The following is a 14,849-nucleotide window of genomic DNA, read 5'->3' as shown; positions in this document are numbered from 1 at the left end:
TTCATCTCGACGCCTCACCTGCAATGAAGTTCCCTTCAACATCAGGAGACATTCTCACGGTGCATATGGACCAAAAGGTTGCCCGAGAATGCTATGCTGAGAGCCTTAGGGTAGAGCTGTTACACAAAGAACAGTCCCCTAAGCGCAAAACCTCTTAAGGATAAAAATATCCTCGTAAAGAAGACCAGCCTACACCAATGGAGCACAGAGTCGCATGGTGGATCTTGATCCCCGGACGACTGAGGATAGGCTGGTGGACAGGGAGAACCTGCGCTGAATGCCCCATCTTGATAAATAGTGCAGTACCTGTGTCGACACTGCCATAGCTACTGCTGAGGCCAAGTTGATGCACGCCACGTTAAAGAAGAATGTAGACCTTTTCGCGTGGATTACATTCGATATGTCGGGGGTAAATCCGGATATCATGACCCACAAGCTTTCGATATTCAAGGAAGCGATCGAGAAGAGGCTCGCAGCCAAGGAAGAAACTGATAAGCTCCACGTCGTCAGCTTCATTCATGAAGCCCGGTACATGACATGGTTGGCCAACGTAGTGATGGTCACGAATGACAAATGGAGAGTGTGTGTGGATTACACGAACCTAAATAAGGCCTACCCAAAGGACTCATATCCAGTCCCAAACATCGACCAACTGGTAAATGTTGTAGTCGACCATAAAATCTTCAATTTCTTGGACGTTTATTCTGGATAAAACCAGATAAGCATGCACCCTTGGGACAAGGAGAAAACGACCTTTGTAACAGACGATGCCAACTACTACTGCAAGATAATGATGTTCAGACTAAAGAACGTTGGGACGACCTATCAACGACTCATGGATAAGATCTTCAAGGGCCTTATCCGCCGGTGCATAGAGGTATACGTAGACGATATTATGGTGAAGTCCGACTCTTTCGAGCAGCACTTCAAAGACCTTGAAGAGGTCTTCAAAGCCCTCATGTGTATGAACATGAGGCTCAATCCCGAGAAATGCATGTTCGGGGTTAAAGGAGAAAAATTCACGGGTTTCATACTAACCTATTGGGGGATCGAGATCAACCCGGACAAATGAAGGATGATCGCCGAAATTTGGAGCCCCCAGAACATAAATGAGGTCCAACAGCTGATAGGGTGCCTCACCGCCCTATCCAGGTTCGTCCCTCGGTTGGTCAAGAGAACCAGGCCGATGGTGCAACTTCTCTACAAGGCGTCCAAATTCAACTAGGATGAGAAGTGCGAAGAGATCTTCCGGCAGCTGAAGGACTTCTTATCATCACCAGCAGTCATCCAGAAGTGGAGACCTTTCCAGCCCATTGTGATATTCCTAACGGTCTGTGAGGAAGCGGTCAGTGCATCGCTGGTTCAAAAGGTGGAGAATAAAAAGCGACGGGTATACATTGTCAGTCGGACACTCCATGCGGTGAGACGAGGTACCAAATGATTGAGAAGGTGGCTCTCGCTCAAGTCCTAACAGCCAGGCGGATGTGCCCATACTTTCATAACTACTTCATCATAGTAAGCACTGACTACCCCATATTTAAGATTTTGTCTAAATTCGACCGCAAGGTGGATGATAGGGTGACAATTGAGCTTTTGGAGTTCAACATCCAGTATGAGCTGAGAGGCGCCATAAAATCCCAATGTTTGATCGACTTCTCTGTTGAGCTTACACCTCTTCCGGACCTCAGGCCAAATGGACGTAAAACAAGACCGCATGTGGAGAAGGAGTCATCCTAAAGGGACCCGGTGACCTCCTCTGCCTTCCGATTTGGGTTCAAGAACACCAACAACCAAGCCGAATACAAAGCTCCTCACTTGGTTGAACCTGTTGTACAAGCGAGGTAACTTGTAGGAGCGACTCCCAAGTAATGATCAGACAAGTCAAAGTAAATTTGAAGTTAAAGAACCTTTACTCTAAAGGTATTATCACATGGTCTGCAACAGCATGGCTCGGTTCTAGAGGGCGACGTATGAGCACATCCGCTGGCAGGAGAACAAGCGTGTTGATGCGCTATCCCGACTATCGAAAACGAAGAAGAAAAGTCACCATAGGTCAGTTATACAAATCTGGCGGAGGCTGAATGCCTAGCGGTCACCAACACCGAGAGCGAGGCTTGGATGACCCCGATCATCCAATACATTAAACACGGCACGTGTAAACTAAAGGAAGAGAAGTTATGAAACAACAATGCTCAAGATACACCATGATCAACCAGGACCTGTACCGAATGAGCTACTCGACGTCGCTGCTGAAATGTATGACCAACAACTAGGTTGAGTATGTACTCAATGAGATCCATGAAGGGGTATGTGGTAGTCATTCGGGCGCCCGGACAATGGCCAACAAAGTCCTTAGGGCTGGTTATTACTGGTCCTCCAGGGAGACTGCACAAAATACGTGAAGAAATGCGTTAAGTGTTAGAAGTTTCGTCCCTTGCACCACCTGAAGCCACATGGCATCCCCATGATCGTTCGTCGTCTGGGGGATGGACATTATCGATCCTTCACCCCAGGAAAGGAACAAAATTCCTCCTGATTGGAGTCGACTATTTTACCAAATGCATCGAGTTGAGCCACTCGCGTCCATCTCCGCTAAGAACGTGAAAAATTTCGTACGGCGAAGTATTGTCTGCTGGTTCGGAGTACTGCACACGATAATAATCAAGAACAGCCGAGAGTTCATCGACCGAAGACTCCAATCCTTCTACAATGACCTCGTCATCAAATCCATAACAGCCTCGGTCAAGCATCCCTAAACCAATAGACAAGCCAAGACTGCTAACAAGGTTATCTTGAACGTGTTAAATGAGCGACTCGACAAAGCAAAAGGCCGATGGACCGAAGAACTGTTAAAGATCTTTTGGCGTATCGCTGCACCCCCAGACGTCCATCCAAGAAACATTGTACAGCCGCTTGGTCGAGGTAGGTGAGCCTATTGTCCCAAGGCAAATGTTTGATCTAACCCTGAATGAAGAAAGTCTCTCGGTAAACCTAGATATAGTTAGTGAGCTCCACGACAAAAGTAAGACTCGAGAGATAGCATGCAAACTTCAGGCAGCAAGGCGCTACAACACAAAAGTCCGACCAAGGAGCGACGCAAGGAAGAATGAAGGAAAGTTCTCGTACAACTGGAAGGGTCCTTTTGGATCTGAGAAGTTGCAGTGGCGGGAGCATATCACCTATAATGGTTGTCAGGTAAAATTGTACTGATGACGTGGAATGCCACACATTTCAAATTCTATTACAATTGATTAATAAAATTTACACACTCTATTCTCATCCAATTGTTTTTTCCTAAGAAAGATTTTCGGTCGAGAAGGTTTTAACGTGACGGTTCTCTTCAAATTACTAGTAATCTAAGTTCACGCATCTCTCAAGGTTCCCACCCTTGAAGGAAAAGTCGTAACCATAAAGGTAGACCAAAACATTATGTGTAAGCCTAATCCTCCACCAATCATTCATGACCATCATGAAAGGGTTGTACCTAGTTCCAACAGACGTCGCAATCCCTTTTAAAGACATAGGCCTTCTCCATCTCCAACTCTTTCTCCTTAAGGGTAAAGATCTGTCATATTTTTCCATGAGGAGACGAGTCAGCTAGGTTCTTTCTCTCATTTGTCCACCTGAAAGTGAAGCTCGTCGAGCTTAATCACGTCGGTCTCTTCTTTGTCGTCTTGCACAACTGTTTTGGCTCGATCTTTGACCGAGACAGGGAAAAGGCACCTTGTTAGATAGTCGTGCAAGAATTAGAAAAGAGAAGCTAAGTATTGTTTATTTAGCATATTCATATCTCCCTCGAGGAAGTATTTGAGATTTCCATTATCCTCCAAGGATCATCTCCACCTTGGGACCCCAATCTTCTGAAGGCAAATGCTACCTACACCCGATCATTTTTAACCTGCACCCGACATATTTTTTTAATTTCCAAAAATACACTTAATTCTGGAAATAAAAATCCAGAATTGAAAATAATATATTCCGAAAAAATAAATCTGGAAGTGGTTATTGAGTTTCGAAAATAAAAATCCAGAAACAAAAATTAAAATTCTATTTCGGACAAAAAAATCCAGAATTGAAAATAATACATTCTGGAAAAAAAATCCAGAAAAGAGATTATTCTGTTTCGGAAATGAAAATCCAGAAACAAAAATGAAAAACTCTGGATAAAAAAAATCCATAATATAAAATTTCGTTCCGGATAAAAAAATCCAGAACACATATTTCGAAAATTTTGTTTAAGGACAGTTTCGTCTTTTCCGCTAGAATCGGGTGCAGTGATATGGTGCAGGAAGCAATTGCCTTTTCTGAATGGAATGGCCCAAGGTCATTGGGGTGGGCTCTTTGCCACTCTTCCCCATTTCCTTTTATGTAGGGTCCTCGCGCCAAGCCATTTCAGATTGCCATTATATACTGATGTAGACTTTCAAATCTACGTCTCGGTATTCTAGCTTTAACAGGATAGTCGAGTCAATAAGGATGTTCATTTATCCAATTTCTCACAACACTCACATCCGAGCAGCAGTTCCAAGTTTCTCTACTTTTTAGACACTATATGAGGAAGGGAAAATCCTCTAACAAAGTAGGATTTCAATAAAACAACCTTTGAAACAAATACTTGTAAAAGGATTGAAAAAGGGTAAAAAAACACCTCGGGTCATTGACTCTATTTAGTGAAGCCCACAATTGACAGATTTTGAATTCAAGAAAAGTAGAATGTTAGAAGTCAATATTAAACTTTTTCACCTTGTTTGATTCAAGAACGAAGGTTAGTTAAGCCTTTTTCATCTCGTTCGATTCAAGAATGAAGGTTCGTTATATCTTTTCACCTCGTCGGATTAAAGACTGAAGGTTGTATGGCTCGAACCTAACCGTATCTCATCCTGTATCACTGGTATGGCTAGGTAAAAGGAGTGTCATTCCTTGACCGACCTACATGGAAGGTGATAACATCATTTCCGAATCATGTATCGATGGGAACAAATGGGACCGATGCGCAACCAAATCCTAGATCCGAAGATTTGTTCTGCTAGTAGCAACTAATTAGCTTCAAGCTTATGCTAGTGGCAACTTTCAAGAAAATTAGGAAAAATAGTATCCACAAATACCACTGAATACAGACGAGATATTCATAACAATTAGATGCTAGCCTTCAAAAATTCCATAATTTAGTAAAGTAAGATTTTGGAGAAGCCCATTTATCACATAACTAACGATTATCCAATCTGTGGCATCAAGACTGAACCAAACACAAAACCGGAAAATAAAGGAGCCAAAAATGAAAACTTCGTACTGAAAATCATTATCAGAATACAAATAACAAGAAAACTGCCTCAACCGTCTAAAATATAAGAAAAATTTGAATTCCAGAGGTAATAATACCAGCGTAGAATAAAAAACTGCTATCACATCACACCCTAAATCCTCGGCTGTTCCTCCTTCCTCTAGCCTTCTCGAACTTCCTTCCCTTAGATCGAACATAAGGTTTGGTGTTGCTGTGAGGAACACCAGGAGCAGGTCCAAAGTGCTTCACAGCTTCACGGGCATTCTTGGGGCCTCTAAGAAGAACCTGCATTCAATAAAGTTTTAAATGAAATCCTAACCCTTTGGTGGCAATGCCTCTGATGCTTGGGATTAGGGTGGCAGACAACAAATTCCATAATCTAAAAATTCAACAACAAGCATACATATACCTCGATATTCACAAAAATAATAAATTCTATGTATCCCTTGTTACTCATTTAATCACTCAGATTTCACTAATTGATATTAGTCTTTGGTATGATTAGTCCGGATAGAAAGCACAGGAAATTAAGAGGAACCAAATGAGAAAGCAAAAATAAAACTTCTTGCAGAAGAGAAGATTAAATGAGGAACTATACATGATAAGGTAAGTTCCGATATAAGAAGAGACCAATAACATACGTATTCATGAGAACAAAAGCAGTCAGTCAGAAAATGAGAAAAAAACAACAGCAGCTTCTAACCATACCGTGTTCTGTCCAAGAGGTGCCCTAAGAGCCAATTGATCAAATGTCAAGCATTCACCACCAGCCTTTTCAATTCTTGCACGCGCGGTCTCAGTAAACCTTAGTGCTGTAACTTTCAAGGATGGAACTTCATAAACACGAATATCATCAGTTATAGTCCCCACCACAACAGCAATTTTACCTTCCTGCATAGATAAATTTAAAAATTAAACCAATGGAAACAAGTACAAAGATAAAAAATAAAAATATTAAAAAAATAAAAATATTAAAAAAAAAGGACGTACCTTCCCCTTGGTATACTTAATCAACCTTGACAATGAAAGTGGGGGCTTGTTAACTTTGCTCATGAACAAACGCTTGAGTATGACAGCATTGAAATTGCTGCCAGTTCTCCGTACAAGGAAGCGGTAAAGCTGATAAAGTAAAAAAACAATCAGAATAATTCAAAGTATTTACAAAGATTCACATACTGAAAATAAGCATTCATGTAGATAAAACGTAAAAATAATTCTGAGAACAAATAGTTCTAAAAGTAATAGAAGGTATTCAAAAAGCCTCAATTTTGATAAGTACCAATGAAATAGAGCAGTTCCCTCAGTACAATAATCCGAAAATTTTAATCATTGATCAGAATTAGCATGGTAAAAGGAGAAAAACATCATCGGGAACCTTTCTCATTTTCAAGCAGAAAATCTTCATGAATAGATTTAACATCAAGTGACAATAAGAAAACCTTAGGGTTAAGATATCAAATTTAAAATTCAGTAAGCGAAAAGGAATTATGCACTGAAGTTACAAAGACAAGCATACAACAAAAAAGGAATTGCAGTCCCACAATAATGTTCGAAGGTCTGAACAATTTCTTAAATCAACACAAATGAAGGAATGAAACAATAAATAAAAATTATACGGCTTATGATACAAAGTGTCTCAGAAAAAATGTGGAAAAAATATATTCCCAGACCTTGCAATGGCGAAGGTCTCATAATGAGCTGGGATCACATTTATCATCACCGACGACAAAGAAAAAGGCACGAGAGAAGTTAATTGAAACTGACCTTAACCAAGAGCTTGAGATAGATATCATTGGACTTTGGTGCTGTTCTTTTGGTCTTTTTGCTCTTACCTCCGGCCTTCAGATCGATCCCCTGTGTGTCCAATTCAAATGAAAATCGTTAGAAACAAAGGAAGAACGATGCTACAGATGCATAACAATAAGACAGAGAGAGATAAACAACCATTGCTGCTTCGGGTCTCGGAACGAACTGCCTTCACTCTCTGCCGCTACACCTGCAATTTATGATAACAAGCAGATTAGGGTTTTTTACTACTCTGCTTTCATACTGGAGCTCAGAATATGGGCGGGCTCTGGTTCTGAAACATAGGCCCAACGCTTCGCTTACTGTATTCGGCCCAAATTTCCATAACAAGTGACCTAACACAATAATTAAAATCAAATCAAACTTTATAATATTATTTTCATGGTTGCATAAGTTCGAGATAAGTAAAGTAGCATTTGATTTATCATGTTAAATTAGATTGATTTTGGTTTAGATTTTGAAAACCCAAACTAAATCAATTTCGTTAAGGTTAGGTTAATTAGATTTGGAAATCGATTATGATAATAGAAATAAATGGGAGTATTTTTCTTTAATTTCTATCTCGGTTTATTTTAAATTTAAAGTATACATTATTTCTAATGAATATTTATTTTTATAATTATTATGTAAAATCTTATTGAATTTTAACCGAAATGTGAATAAAACACACACACAATTATATGACCAAACTATAATACATGGTAACATTAGATAAGGTAGTAGGTAGATTAAAATCAATAAAAAAAAGTGGATGAAAAATTTGGCATACTAGTTTAAGATGTCATGGGACTTCTTTGTTTACATTTTCATGAGAAAAAAAAGCTTTATGTTTTAAAAATAATCCGAGGAAAAGAATATAAATATACAATGTTATTAAAATCAAAAGCTCTTTTTTAATAGTTCTCGTAGAAATCAATTACTTTTAAAAAAATTATTCAATGACTGTAAATAACAATAAATTAGAAATTTCACCAAATGATTTTATATCAAATTATTGTTAGATATACTAGTGAAAATATATAACGTGTATAAATATTTCTAATACATTAAAATAATATTATTTTATTATTTTTATTATTTTATATTTATTATTTATTATTTTTATAAGTAACTAACGAAAATAATATAATTTAAATATTATATATTGTAAGAATAATATTAAATAAATACATTATTTTTAATTTATTAAAAGGTAAATTTTCCCATTGAAAACAGAAACTATCAAAAAAAGTTATAAAATAGTGTACTTTTTTATATAATGGAGATAATAAAAAAAGGAAAAGAAATAGTGTAATAAGCAATTGGATTGATTCATATAAAAAAATAAACCTAATAATTCAATGAAATGTAATTAGTTTGAATCCGATTAGAAGTGAAAAGAATCCATTTGTTGAATCTATTTAATTGGTCCTGATTTAGAATATGAAAAAATAAAACTTATTTTTCAATAATCATCAAGTTTGGAAAAAATTAGTTTCTAAGCGTAAATTGAGAGATAATTTTAATCTAGAGCAAAGTGAGATGGTAAAGTCTAATAAAAAAAAATCTACAAACCAACTCCACAGTCCACCACCAAAAGCCTGTGTTCAAAGTCTCGAGGCTTTCATCAGTAGCTTCTAGTTCTGCCACAAAATTACAGTGTCCCAAGGAGCCAGAAATTTTCAAATTTATTTCTAATTTTTTATCATAAAAAAGGTCTGAAAACAATAAGCAACAGAGTTTTTAACACTACGATTAGCTCAATTTTATTGGACATCTAATCATTTGATAAATCTCACTTCTGAAACTTGATGATTGGCAATATCACTTCATTATTGGCAAACAGAAATCCAATTACGATTTTGTACTTTTAATAAATATTGACCAACAACAAACACAAACATGGTAAAAAAAAAAATCAATGGAGACACCTTCATTTTTTAACTTACAATCAACCATATTTTCAAGACCAGACATCATTTTTGTCTATTTTCTTCCACAAATGCAATTCTAAATGCCTAACATTTCTCCAGTAAACCGAAGCTACTGACTTCACCTCCCATACCTACCCTGTCAGCATTTGCACAGGAAATTCCTTCAATGTTGAGTTTGACTCGATAGTATTGACTCATGATGCATTAAGCAGTAAGCAATCTGAGGGGACGAAGGTTAAGGATGTGGAAGCACCCATGGCTTTTATACAGCAATGGTTTTCATAAAATAATTTTTCTACAGAAAAAAGCCATAAAGACCAAACAAACTCTTTTTTATAACCAACTTATACTTCGGTCTAAAGAAAACCCATTTTGAAGGGGAAAATATCATGAAAAACCTATGCAAAAAGAAGGAAACAACATGAAAAGCGAGTACAAAGTAAAGCAAGACTTCATTTTGATAATTATAACAGGAACTCAAGGATTCACCTACAAATTAGCACCGTTAATTATGTTCTCAACATCACATACAAGGAACACTCATCTGGAAATTCTTCTTCTAAGTTCTTGAGCATTAAAAGGCAGTTGCTCCACCATCCTGCCTTCAAGCTTCCTTGCAGTTCGCTTTATAGCAGCTAGTTTCTGGCGATGGCTATGGCTTTTCCTTTTGCTGTGTGATTACGATATATAAAGAGAAGATAAGCATCATTCCAATAATAGTTATAAAGTAGTTAAAAAAAATCCATGAAGAACCACTTCTAATAATCTGCATTTCCAACAAGTTGTCTTTTTTACTTGCCTAACAGTAATGGGACGATACAAAAATGCACAGCTACTCAATAATAAGAAAGAAAAGGAGTGCATTCTGACCTTACAAACACCAAGCCTGCTGTTAGAACCATCCCTCCAATAGCCCAAGAAACTCTTTCACCGAATGGCATTTCCCTCACCCATTGGTGGAAATCATCCAACATCCTCAATCTCTCACCTTTACTGGTCAACTCAAACTGTGAAGTCTTCCATGAATCAGCAACAGAACCTAGACTTGATTTATCACCATAGCAAGAAGCCTCTTCTGAGGCAATATACACAATATCGGATGATCTCACTCGGAAACCTGCAGCAAGACAAAGATCTGTACCATTGGAGACCCATTCAGCAGCTCTACCACATACAAAGTCATTTACTCCACAAGGTGCTAGAATCTGGTGTTTCAAATCAATCGAAAGACGGGTATAAGGTGCCAAGTTAAACCATGTTGTGGTATTAAAAAGGCTAATATAAACATACTGAACTCTCTATCCCACAAAAATAAAAATAAAAACTTAAGTCAGATCTAAAATGCTTAAAAGCATTTTTCTGTGAATTATTAACGACAAACCCATCATGTGTAAATTTTTGTTTCTTGACAAAAATAGAAATGAAAGTTTGACAAAAGAAATCTGCAAATTTTTGAAAAAGAGACTGCCACCCCCAAACCTGTGTTTTCACATCCATAGAGAAGTAAGCATTTGAGCACGCCTCATAAATTCTCTCGCATAAAGATGCACAGATAAGAGGAGGTCCAGACCGAGTACCAACAAGTGGATCACAAATGGAACATTCCAACAGTTCCCATAAGTGCAAGCACTCTGGGTTAGCTTCCCCAGTAGTAGCAAGCTTCCTTACAGACATCAGAGCAGGATGTGTATGGGTTACATCACAGCAAGTCTTTTTGCGAAAAATCCGGCAAAGGGTCAAATCTTTAGGACCCTTTTTGGGAGCGTTACCCTCAGATTTAAAGGGAGGAAAACGACCACCTTGAGAAACACACACACCACTGGATTTACCTGCATTCAGAAAAGATGAAGAGAATTGAAAACAAAATGCATAGAAGAATACTATTCCACTAATAACTTTATTTAACACAGGAGAAGTAACAAGTAAGATAAAATGAGATCAAAACATTGACCAACAAAAACAATGTTAGATATCTCGTTTGAGTAGATACCTTGTTCAATTACATAACCACCAGTTGTTACACATTTAATCACAAGATGCATTATTAATTGCAAACCAAAAATGCATAAAATGGAATGAAAATTGAATTACAAGGAACATTGTGATCATCAATGCCTGTGCATGTTTTGCCCATTATGATCCACAATAAGCTAACACTAAAAAAAAGTAGTTCACAACTCATTGTAAGCTTATGATCAGGATTTATTACCATGATAAATTTCCAATAACATCATGCTTTACTAAGGGATGTGCATACAGTAATGGAAAGCATGCCTAATTCTCCATTTTAGCTTTAGTTGAAAAAAGAAGTGCGCAGTAGGATGAAAAGATGATCCCGACAAGGCAAGCCAAAGGGCAAAGACAAGACATTGGTAGATTGCATTGTTCCATGTGTGTGTCCATGAAAAAGAAGGAAGAAACACAGATTTATCCCACAAAGGGAAAAGACAAGACATTGGTAGATTGCATTGTTCCATGTGTGTGTCCATGAAAAAGAAGGAAGAACACACAGATTTATCCCACATTCGCAACAAAATTAAGGAACATCGATTTATCCCACATACATGTGTAGTAAAAACAGGTACATCGATTTATCCGACATTCGCAACAAAATTAAGGTTTTTGGTTAGCTGAAACAAGTTTGTCTAATATAAAATTTGGAACATCCACATCCATTTTTTCGTTGTATCAACACATAATCCAATAAATCAATTCCATTTAAATTGTCCTTTTGAGGAATATACTTCACCAACAAAATGAAGGGTCAAAACATGTTATGTTCCTCGAGGAGAGACACCGGAGAAATTCGATAGCAACGACTTGTGAATAAACTTATATAAGAGACTAAGACACCACCTTCAACCCAAAACTTTAAGAATAGGTTTGTGAGTCTCTCTATTTATATATTGTTCATCCTACTCATCTGTATCCAATGTGAGACTTTCAGCTCACCTCAAATTCCTAACAATCTCCCCCATCAAGTATGAATCTCTTCCATATTGGAACATCTCCCTCTCAAGTTGAAGCATTTTCTTTAAGCATGAGTATAACCGTCGTCCCACAATAGGACAAGCTTCCCTAAAACGGAAGACCTTCGATATAATAAATTGTCAAACTTTAGGACTAAGAAACCTCGTTCAACACAAAGCCTCAACACAATAGATTTGTGGGTCTCTCATCTTTAGCCAATATGGGACTTTGAGCTCACTTTAGATTCCAAACAAAACGAATGTAAATGTAACATTTAGTATTTTGGTTCTGATAGAATGCCACAACTGAGAAAGATGGAATGACGGAAATGAGACCAAAGATCAATTACCACACTTCCAGAGTGGGTCAAGTTACTACTAATCAGAAATGAACCTTGTAACACCAACTCAAAAACACCACCATGCGTCTCTCGAACATTCCAAACAATTTTAGAAGCGAATTCATATAGCAAAGCCAGAGTGCGTATCTATCAGAAAGGAAGAAAATTCAAGAATTACCCGGATCCTTAACGATCATAGTACTACCTGTTCAAACTACACAGTATTTCAAAAAGAAAGAAATAATTACCCTTTTCATTTCCGTATATCCATGCTTAAGCTTAATTTCGAAATTTATATTAGCGTGATCAAGTTATGAAATAAGAGGACAATCGATGATTAAAAAAAATTGTGAAATCAACAGAAGATGTTTTGTTTATTTCTTTAAATGAAAAGGTGTAAAAAGAGAGAAGGTAAACCAGAAGAGTGAGGAAGGAAGCCATGGAAGAGGAGGAACAAAATCAAGAAGCTACAATCCATATTCTTGGGTCCGAGCCGGGACTGCTTCCGATCCATACCCGCTAAACCACCATACTCTGTATCACCTCGATTTCATAAAGTCTCCAACACTAACTACCACTGCACCCAAACACGGTGCTATTCAATCCAATGGGAACCTTCCAAATCTTTTCTATTTGTCAATACATCAAGGCTTAAAAATTTACAAGCCCAAATATGTGAAACTCCTCAAAAGATGATCCAGATAACTAAGCCCAATCTCCTTCGTGTAGCTTTACCATATGGGTGTTTTATCCTGCACCCCTACGATATTTAAAATTCCTAAATTAACCTTGAAGGTTTTGGGTGATTTCGGAATAGGGGTGTTCCGTAAGTAAAAGGTGTTTTCAATTTGGGCCACTATATGATATACTGTGAGCCCACAGTCATGCCAGAACAAATCTTGAATTTTTTATTGGTTCTTTATTTTTATAAATAACATCTTCTAACTGATTGCAAGATATAAAAGAATTTAAATTTATTGTATGTGTAGCTTTAAGTATGACTGCTTGTATATTCTTAAAAAAAAATTGATTTTAAATCTAAGAGACTAAAATTATAACAAAAATAAAAAAAGAGGATGCTTCTCTTGGTGGAGTTTTGCATATATTTTGTAGTTCACCAAAAATAAAATGTTATTTAAAAATAAAAAATATTTGACGTTCCGACGTAACAACATGCGTATATGCTTACCTACAACTAATCCTTTCCTCCGTAGCTATTTATGAAAACAAAACTAATCTTCATAATGACAGTGGGTTTATGTTAAATCCAAAAGATAAATTAATATATTCATCTCATTTTATATATGTATTTTCTATTTTCATTTAATTTAAAACAGTTTTCTGTTTAAATATAGAAAATATTAACTATTTTTTCAATCATATATATTAATTAAATACTTTTATCTATATAAATATACAATTGCCTTCTAACGCTTTTAGTCCTAATTTGATTTAAAAAAATCATAATAATTCTATAATTAATAGTTATTATCTTAAAATATTTAAATTATTTTAAAATATGATGTGAAATAATAGATTACTTGTTTTTTTAAAAGCAACTATATTTGAAACCAAATTTTCAATTTTAGTTTCATAAATAGCTTTCCTTCAAACTAATAATTATGTAAAAAAAAACTCCAATTAGATTATTTCTGAAGAGTTATTAACGAGATTCATAAACTTATACAGCAATTCTAACGAAACAGACGTTACATTTAAGAACAATTGGTATACAAAAATATAATTTCTTAACATTCAAAGACAAATATTGTGGAACCTATTAAAAATATAAATAATATAGAATAGTGTGTTAAATTTAGTTTAAATTCTTAATTGATAAAATTCCTAAAATGTTATAAAATGTTACACTATAAGACCAAAAATTGGAAGAAACTCTAATATTATTCATAGTATTCTTAGGTGTTGTTTTAGCCAAGACAAATAACTCTTGACCTAGAACATCAAGATTGTTCAACACTCTAGTTCTTATGTTGTTTTCCCCATTTTCTCAGTCGGTCTCCCCTCTCTCATATAGCTGTCCCTGGCGCCTTCTCGCTTGCTCCTCTTCTTTGTAACTTCTTTGATTACTTAATTGCTCATTACACAGATTCTGTAACGGTAATCTCCTCAACACTAATTATTTAAGATAATTAATTGGATTGACTCTCACCACACAACCCCTCAGCCTTTGGCGTAAACCAGAGAAGTTTTTTAGGATCGACCTACACAAGAAGCTTCAACGTCGATCCATGACCACTCAGCCTCTGACTAAGCCAGAAAGTCTTCAAAATCGGCCCATAACCACTAATATAGATCTTCACCACACAAATTTTCTATAACCAATACTGATTATGTTTATCTAAAGAAAAGGTGCCACCATAAGATAGCAAGTGATACGACATGACATAATCAACTATTTTTTTTTTATGAATTGTAAAATTACGTTTCAATTCTATAAGAAGAATTGGGAAGCAGATTGAAGAGAATGCTTCATGTAATCGTTCGGTTTAAATTTTATGTATTTATTGTGTTTTCGTTA

General features: G+C 36.4%; 2 protein-coding genes and 2 non-coding genes across 4 annotated transcripts; all 4 read right to left on the bottom strand.

The window, feature by feature from the left end:
* Nucleotides 1-5,164: 5,164 nt before the first annotated feature.
* Nucleotides 5,165-7,429, bottom strand: LOC137830049 (large ribosomal subunit protein eL18). Its single transcript, XM_068637141.2, has 5 exons — nt 7,226-7,429; nt 7,046-7,135; nt 6,272-6,400; nt 5,990-6,172; nt 5,165-5,566 (listed from the first exon to the last, which is right to left on the bottom strand). Exons 1-5 carry the CDS (start codon nt 7,226-7,228, stop codon nt 5,408-5,410), a joined length of 564 nt encoding a protein of 187 aa, XP_068493242.1. The 5' UTR covers nt 7,229-7,429; the 3' UTR covers nt 5,165-5,407.
* LOC137830809 (small nucleolar RNA snoR53Y) lies at nt 6,575-6,656 on the bottom strand. Its single transcript, XR_011084281.1, has one exon. It is a non-coding gene; the product is annotated as a small nucleolar RNA snoR53Y (small nucleolar RNA).
* LOC137830808 (small nucleolar RNA snoR69Y) lies at nt 6,910-7,008 on the bottom strand. Its single transcript, XR_011084280.1, has one exon. It is a non-coding gene; the product is annotated as a small nucleolar RNA snoR69Y (small nucleolar RNA).
* Nucleotides 7,430-9,433: 2,004 nt separating the features above from the next.
* LOC137830043 (folate receptor family protein) lies at nt 9,434-13,001 on the bottom strand. Its single transcript, XM_068637136.1, has 4 exons — nt 12,728-13,001; nt 10,480-10,829; nt 9,871-10,205; nt 9,434-9,670 (listed from the first exon to the last, which is right to left on the bottom strand). The coding sequence occupies exons 1-4, from the start codon at nt 12,822-12,824 to the stop codon at nt 9,541-9,543; spliced, it is 912 nt and encodes a 303-aa protein (XP_068493237.1). The 5' UTR covers nt 12,825-13,001; the 3' UTR covers nt 9,434-9,540.
* Nucleotides 13,002-14,849: the final 1,848 nt, after the last annotated feature.

Source organism: Phaseolus vulgaris, chromosome 7 (genome assembly GCF_051622355.1).
Source record: "Phaseolus vulgaris cultivar YP4 chromosome 7, ASM5162235v1, whole genome shotgun sequence".
Lineage (NCBI taxonomy): Eukaryota > Viridiplantae > Streptophyta > Magnoliopsida > Fabales > Fabaceae > Phaseolus > Phaseolus vulgaris.
The sequence above is the reverse complement of the archived record's forward strand: the minus strand, read 5'-3'. Positions and strand labels throughout refer to the sequence as shown.

Coding starts and splice junctions, on each gene's coding strand:
- LOC137830049 (XM_068637141.2), bottom strand. Junction 6,173..6,271: donor TTAAGTATACCAAGGGGAAG/GTACGTCCTTTT, acceptor TTATCTATGCAG/GAAGGTAAAATTGCTGTTGT. Junction 5,567..5,989: donor CACCTCTTGGACAGAACACG/GTATGGTTAGAA, acceptor TATTGAATGCAG/GTTCTTCTTAGAGGCCCCAA.
- LOC137830043 (XM_068637136.1), bottom strand. CDS start 12,824: ATGGATCGGAAGCAGTCCCGGCTCGGACCCAAGAATATGGATTGTAGC. Junction 10,206..10,479: donor CTATGGATGTGAAAACACAG/GTTTGGGGGTGG, acceptor TTGAAACACCAG/ATTCTAGCACCTTGTGGAGT. Junction 9,671..9,870: donor GCAGGCTTGGTGTTTGTAAG/GTCAGAATGCAC, acceptor GTAATCACACAG/CAAAAGGAAAAGCCATAGCC.